At 44.6% G+C, this 7460-nt stretch overlaps 1 protein-coding gene across 1 annotated transcript in view; it reads right to left on the bottom strand.

The window, feature by feature from the left end:
* cpxm2 (carboxypeptidase X (M14 family), member 2) overlaps window positions 1-7460 on the bottom strand; it is a 54335-nt gene that overhangs the window by 24645 nt on the left and 22230 nt on the right. Inside the window, exon 4 of the mRNA XM_066663723.1 lies at window positions 5702-5841. Within this exon, the coding sequence (XP_066519820.1) occupies window positions 5702-5841 (140 nt within the window). The remainder of the gene's footprint in view (window positions 1-5701; window positions 5842-7460) is intronic.

The raw sequence follows: 7460 nt of genomic DNA, 5'->3' as shown, positions 1-7460 counted from the left end.
AAACACCTGTCCTTTAAAGGGCCCATTAGAAATTAAACACCTGTCCTTTAAAGGGCCCATTAGAAATTAAACACCTGTCCTTTAAAGGGCCCTTAGAAATGAAACACCTGTCCTTTAAAGGGCCCATTAGAAATTAAACACCTGTCCTTTAAAGGGCCCATTAGAAATTAAACACCTGTCCTTTAAAGGGCCCATTAGAAATTAAACACCTGTCCTTTAAAGGGCCCATTAGAAATTAAACACCTGTCCTTTAAAGGGTCCATTAGAAATTAAACACCTGTCCTTTAAAGAGCCCTTAGAAATGAAACACCTGTCCTTTAAAGGGCCCATTAGAAATTACACTCCTCAACGGTAGGTGGAGCCCAGGAGAACAAATACCAAATCTTTACCTAATGTTCCTTTAATAAAAGGATGGACAACACATGACAGTTTCTTTGGCCCTAATGAATGTTCAGGGCGTGGAGCCCAGTGCTGCGTGTGGAGCAGGAGTGTGTGGTGGGGTGATGTATGGCGTCCAGATGGAGTCTGTCAGAGAGCTGCAGAGGGTGAGTGTGAAATATGGAAGAGGAGCTCGAGTCTCAGACGACGCAGGGACACGGTCTAACTTTGTCTTTCACACTCTCTCTGTGTGCGTGTATAACCCTCTGGGAGCCTGTGTTTATGTTCACGCGAGTGTGTTTGTGCGACTCTCACAGAAATGGTTGCTCTTTTAACCCTTACAAGAAGAAAGCACGCTTTATTTTGATTAAGAAATAAACATGAGGCTCTTGTACATTCTTATGTCTACAAATGTTCCGAATGTCCTCTCACCCCAAGCCTTTAAAAGCCCTGATACTAATGGCCGGCCCCTTGTGGGTGACCCGCTCTGTGGAGCACAAGCTGTTGATTCAGGGGCTACAAAGCAATTTGATTCTTTGCCTCATCTGAGCTGCTCTTACTTTTTGTAAGTAATGACATAACGTGTCAGTGATGAGAAACAACAGCTCCCCCTGGTGGAACAGTGCCTAAATTATGTGAGAAATAGCACCCCATGCAGTGCAATTCTTAACTGTGAATGAGAGAGTGAGTATGTGAGTGAGTGTGTGAATATGCATGTTATTGACTGTGTGAATGAGTGAGTATGTGCAAAAATGACTGAATGAGCGTGTGTGTGTGTGTGTGTGTGATGACTGAGTATGTATTTAAGTGAGTGAAGTTGTATGTGAGTGAGTGAGTGACTAAAGAAGAGTGTATGTGAAGATTGTGACTGTTCTCAGTCCAGACACTGAGGGGTTTAAAAACTAACTAACACACCACCACCACGTCAGTGTCACTGCAGCGCTGTGTCTGTCAGACACACACACACACACACACACACACAAACCACCTAATGGAAGCTAGCTGTATGGTTTGTAGTGTGCTCAAACTAGTGCAGCCTATGCTCTTGGCTAGAAGGTGTGTGTGTGTGTGTGTGTGTGTGTATGTGTGTGTGTGTGTATGTGTGTGTGTGTGTATGTGTGTGTCTGACAGAATACTGGAACTCCCCCCCCCCCCCAGATGGTGTGTGTCGACCTGAGTAAAAGCCGTTCCCGTCACACTGTGAAAATGCCATATGCTAATGCTCTGCGCGCTAGCTGTGGAGCCCCAGCTGATAAAGCAGTCACGGGTTCCACTGAAGAACACCGTCACTCGTCTGTTCAAAACAAACGGAGAGAGTGGCATTATCAGCGCTCAGGAAGAAGAAGCAGACGTCCCTCTGTTGTTCTAAAAGATGGAGGAGCTTTAGTGGAGGAGCAGAACTGCGCAGATATCACACGCTGTATTCATGTTTTTTTACAGAAGCCTCCTCAGTAACAGCTGCGCATCAGAGTCAGGAGATACCAAGGAATAAGGGCAAGGACTGAGTGGACCACAGGCTCAGATAATGCTAATGAACTGGTTTAGTCCCCAGCAGGAAAAATGTGGGTGTGGGGAGTGAAAGGAGTTTCTCCTCCTTAAACATCCATGGCCTACGCACATTCGGGCAAGTGGTGCACTTCATAGATGTAAAGTCAGAGACTGTATCTCATCACAGTGTGTGTCGGTCGTCCTCTAGTCCTTCATCAGTGACACAGGACGCTGTCGGCTGGATGTTTTTGGTCGGTGGACTGTTCTCGGTCCAGACACTGAGGGGTTTAAAAACTCCAGCAGCACTGCTGTGTCTGATCCACTCTACACCAGCACAACACACACTAACACACCACCACCACGTCAGTGTCACTGCAGCGCTGAGAATGATCCACCACCACATCACACCTGCTCTGTGGGGGTCCTGAGCGCTGAGGAAGGGGGGGGTAACAAAGTATGCAGAGCAACAGATGGACTACGGTCTGTGACTGTAGAACTACAAAACAAGGAACTGGTTGTAATGTTCTGTAATGATCTGTGTGTGTGTGTGTGTGTGTGTGTGTGTGTGTGTGTGTGTGTGTGGGGTGTTTTGCTGCCTCAGGAGCTGGTGTCAGATCTTGATGCTGTGAAGGTTTGTGCTCATTAGCCCTGATAATGTGAACGCCGCTCAAGTCCTGACTTGTTTGGGATGAGCAGCCAGGAGGCGTCATTAAAAATGACTTTCTGCATGACAACAGAAAGCCTTCTGAAATCCCTGTCGTCCAGTGTGAGAGTCTGAGGGAATCACAGTCGGATTCAGGACGTGAGTCACGGGACCCGGAGCCTGAGTGGAGAGTGTGTAAATTAGGGATCCGAGTACAACCGAGACGCCAGTCTGAAGCTCATTTACACACACGCCAAGCTCTGGTTTATTATGTATACATCTGTGTGAGGAAACCAGGCCAGGTGTCATTTAAAGGGGACATGTTACTATTTGTCTGAATTAGCAGATTAATGTTCTTCCGACTACTCCAACCAATCAATATAACAACAGTCCGTTTCCTGTGATCTGTGCCAGTCTGAAACCACTGGGATACAACGAGTCTTTCTGATTTTGTCCTACATCTTATGAAGATAACTGGTCGCCCCGCTCCCTTGTCTGAGACTCTACACTCACAGCCCTGGACCCATTTTCATGTGAGAACACAAACGTGAGGTTAAACTGAGTGTGGTGTGTTCTCCCTGTGTCTGTGTGGGTTTCCTCCAGGTGACTGTTTGTGAGGATTGTGGTGTGTTCTCTCTGTGTCTGCATGGGTTTCCTCCGGGTGACTGTCTGTGAGGAGTGTGGTGTGTTCTCCCTGTGTCTGCGTAGGTTTCCTCCGGGTGACTGTCTGTGAGGAGTGTGGTGTGTTCTCTCTGTGTCTGCGTGGGTTTCCTCCGGGTGACTGTCTGTGAGGAGTGTGGTGTGTTCTCTCTGTGTCTGCGTGGGTTTCCTCCGGGTGACTGTCTGTGAGGAGTGTGGTGTGTTCTCTCTGTGTCTGCGTGGGTTTCCTCCAGGTGACTGTCTGTGAGGAGTGTGGTGTGTTCTCTCTGTGTCTGCATGGGTTTCCTCCAGGTGAATGTCTGTGAGGAGTGTGGTGTGTTCTCTCTGTGTCTGCGTGGGTTTCCTCCGGGTGACTGTCTGTGAGGAGTGTGGTGTGTTCTCTCTGTGTCTGCGTGGGTTTCTTCCGGGTGACTGTCTGTGAGGAGTGTGGTGTGTTCTTCCTGTGTCTGCGTGGGTTTCCTCCGGGTGACTGTCTGTGAGGAGTTTGGTGTGTTCTCCCTGTGTCCGCATGGGTTTCTTTTTCTTTTTCTTCCGTGTGTTATCTTTTTCTTTCAAGTAATAAATAATTAATTTTATCATTTTTTAAGGCATCTTTACTTTCCAACATTTTTAGCATGTGCCTAAAACTTTTACACAGTACTGGGGCCTTAGCGCCCTCTATTGACCAGTCGCCACTGTATGTCTGTTGCATCAACCACAGTATGGTAATACGACCCTATTGACCAGCCAGCAGCAAGGTATGGCAAGAACTGACCGCGATTTATGTAATAAATGTTAAATAAATCTGGCACCAAAATATTTTTCTTAAAAAAACAAACAAACAAAAAAAAAGGTTAGGAATGTAATTTCCCCAACTGTCTGCATTTGAAATGCTGCAGCAGAACGGCTGAGTGTCAGTCTTTATTTTATAAAAGGGACACAATAGCAGAAAACCTAGCTGCAAAACCAAATGTAACTTTGCCAGTTTGGGAGCATTTCGGCTTCCAACCAAATGAAAAAAGAGATCAAGCCAATTTAGACGAGGCAATGTGCAAAATCTGTGCAGAAAGTCGCTGTGAAACAGGGAAATGCAAATTTGAGATCTCATCTAGCTACCTGTCATCCAGCTATCAAAGCCCAACTGCCTCCATCAGCCCTGAGTCATGGAGCTGCCTCAAAAGGAACAGTTCAGACCGGTTCAAGGTGACATTGTTGAGCCCCGTTAAACTGCCGCACTGGGAATTCTTTCACCGCGACAGATAGCAGATAGCATCATTGATAGCAAGCAGCTATAGCTGCCAGGCAGCGTCAAACAACAGTGATGAAACAGGATCCTTCAGTCGTCAGTGCGTCAGAGAGCAGCAGACACATCTGTCCCTGCCTCGTCAGAATGAGCTGTACTTCAGCAGGAAACACACACTGAAAGCATCTGCTCTAAAATCAGAAAGTAATTATCAGAGTTGATTGGTGAGATTGTTTGTTGTCACTGATAAATGGCGAACAGCTTGCTGTATGTGTGTGTGTGTGTGTGTGTGTGTGTTAGGGCCGTTGGAATAAGTTTCAGGATGAGGACGGGGAGATTGTGGTATGAGTTCAATTACAATCCAAACAGCCGCCACAATTACAGATCAGCCCCAGTGTCCCACAGCTGCCGGTGTGATGGAGTTCCTTTAAACTCGGAGACACTGTAAAGACTCTCACCCTGTCATCTCTAAGTGACCTTGGTTCTGTAACATTTTCATAAAAAAGAGATGTTCTCCAAGAAGTGGAATCCTATCAGCCTGCTCTGAGCATTTTAATCCAGTACCTTTTTATAAAATTCACCTTCCTCACCATTGGCTTCCCCTATGCTCTGTTTGCACACTGGAAAAAAAGTATTTTTTTGTGAACTGCCCTGGCTCGGTAAATGTGGAACAAACTAGGTGTGTCGGGCTGAACTGTGAACACAAATTATTTTGGCTGTTACAGTTACATTACTTAAGGTAGAACTGACTCTAAATTCAGGAGAGCGCTAACTGCATGAAAGTAAACGCAGACCAAAAGAGCTACAAAACTAAACAACTCGAGATACAAATGTGTTTTTCTGTGTAACTGACACAGTGAATACAAACTTACTCCAGCCACACAAACTTCAACCTTAATCCAACACACCATTCTGCCTTAAAAGATGCAGAGCTCCAGAATGAACACAAAGAGCACGGGGTTTGTTTCGCTGTGAGAACAGTAGATCTCCTGTACTTTATGTTGCCTTTAAAGGAACATCCTTCTGATTCATACACTGTGTACCGAATGTAGTTCGCCTTTTGTAGATGTACCCATTAAATTCTGACACATACCCAGTGTGAAAAATCACCCTTAACCCTTCGTCTTACTCCAGCTCCAACTCTAACTGTAAACCTCAGACCTCCGGGGATCAGTTTCCGAGCTGTAGTCTCTTCACCGGGATCTGTCTCCAACACTTTGTCTCTCAGAGAAATGTTGCGATGAGTGATGATCAAGTTATTATTATGTACATCCTGCTTTTCTCTGGGAGTGATCTGGGCGAGTACTCACGACCACAGGGAGCTCCTGCCCTGAGTGACAACCCCAGTGAACTTGGTCAGTCGCCTGGCGTCCACTTCAAGCCATTGCAGGGGGTCATTCCTCCCGGCACACCAAGCCCCATCATAGAGATCATCTTCATAGAGACCAGCCTGGAGACACACACACGCACACACACATGCACACGCACACACACACAGACACACACACACACACACATACACACAGACAGATGCACACAGACAGGTGCACACACACACAGACACACACACACACACACACACACACAGAGACACAGACAGATGCACACAGACATCCACATACACACACACGCGCACATGCACGCACGCACACACACACACACACACACACACATACACACAGACACACAGACAGATGCACACAGACGTGCACATACACACACGCGCACACGCACATACACACACACACACACACACACCTTTCAGATCTACTGCCATTTGTGGAGGTTACATGATACAAACCACCCAAATAAATCATTATTATTATTATTATTAATATAAATTTTTATTTACAGAATACTTTTCTTGCATGTAGCAGTTGAAACAGATTTACAGACAGGACATTTTTCATAGGAAAACATAAATGCTTTAAAAATAAAAAAAAATAAAACAATTTAAATAATAAATAAGAACCTGACACAGAGATGAAACAGTAGATCAGATTATAAATTAATCACAAAGATCAAAGAGTAGAAATACATTTGGAATTTTTCTGGAGTTTCGCAGAAACCACAGACAACACCAAAATAATTTAGAAACTCAGAAATGCACAGTATTTGTGTACTATCAACATATTTTTCCAAATCACAACTTCGTTTTTAAAGTTCAAATAAATAAAAAGACACACTATATATAAATATATATATAAATAAATATACTGATTTTTTTTAAATATTAATAAGTCCTAAACTAATTAAATATATGTATATTTATGTATGATATTTCCTTCCTGTACAATATTTACTTGGATTTTCAGATTAAAAATTAATAATACAGAGTTGTATTTAACAGTGGTGTAATGGATCACAAAACCTGTGGTTCTGATTGGATCATGGTTTTTGAGTCACAGATCGGATTGTTGCTCAGATCAAAAACAAAAAAACAAAAAACGTAGCTGGCCCCTGACCCTGAAATGAAGTCACTTGTTTCTTTGAATGATCAGTGGAGATGAAAGGGTTAACAAAACAAGTAAAAATCATAGCTAAACTTTAGTTGAAAAAAATATCAATCTCTCAAACTCAAAAAGTTCTGGAGTGATTCAGCGCTGAAATGTCGAGGGATTCTGACTTAAAATGTATTGAACAGTTTCACTCAATTAAACAATTCAGTTATTTTCCACACTTCCTTCTGTTTGAGTTTGTGAAACTGCAACATTTTATTTGAACAGAGTCCCGTTAGTGGTTCAAAGTAAAATCAGCTGGAAATGAGAGCTGTAACTGAACTTCAATGTTCTGAGTTTGCAGCATGGCGTCTGAAGTCACAGACACGGGACCGGGGCAACAGTGTTCAGTCGAGACGGCGGATGCTCTGGGGTTCACTGCTGTTAGTGAATGAGGACAGGCTCCTGTGTTTGTCTCAGTGCAGGGGGCGGTGGTGTAACCAGTAGATTCACTGTCACACAGCTCCAGAGTCGTGGGGTCCTGGGTCTGAGACCTGCGTCGGGTCACTGCCCTGAGGAGTTTGGTGCGTTCCTCCACAGCGCAGAAACACACACTGGTAGGTGGACTGGC

Source organism: Hoplias malabaricus, chromosome 3 (assembly GCF_029633855.1).
Source record: "Hoplias malabaricus isolate fHopMal1 chromosome 3, fHopMal1.hap1, whole genome shotgun sequence".
NCBI lineage: Eukaryota > Metazoa > Chordata > Actinopteri > Characiformes > Erythrinidae > Hoplias > Hoplias malabaricus.
This window is presented reverse-complemented; position numbering and strand designations above follow the sequence as displayed.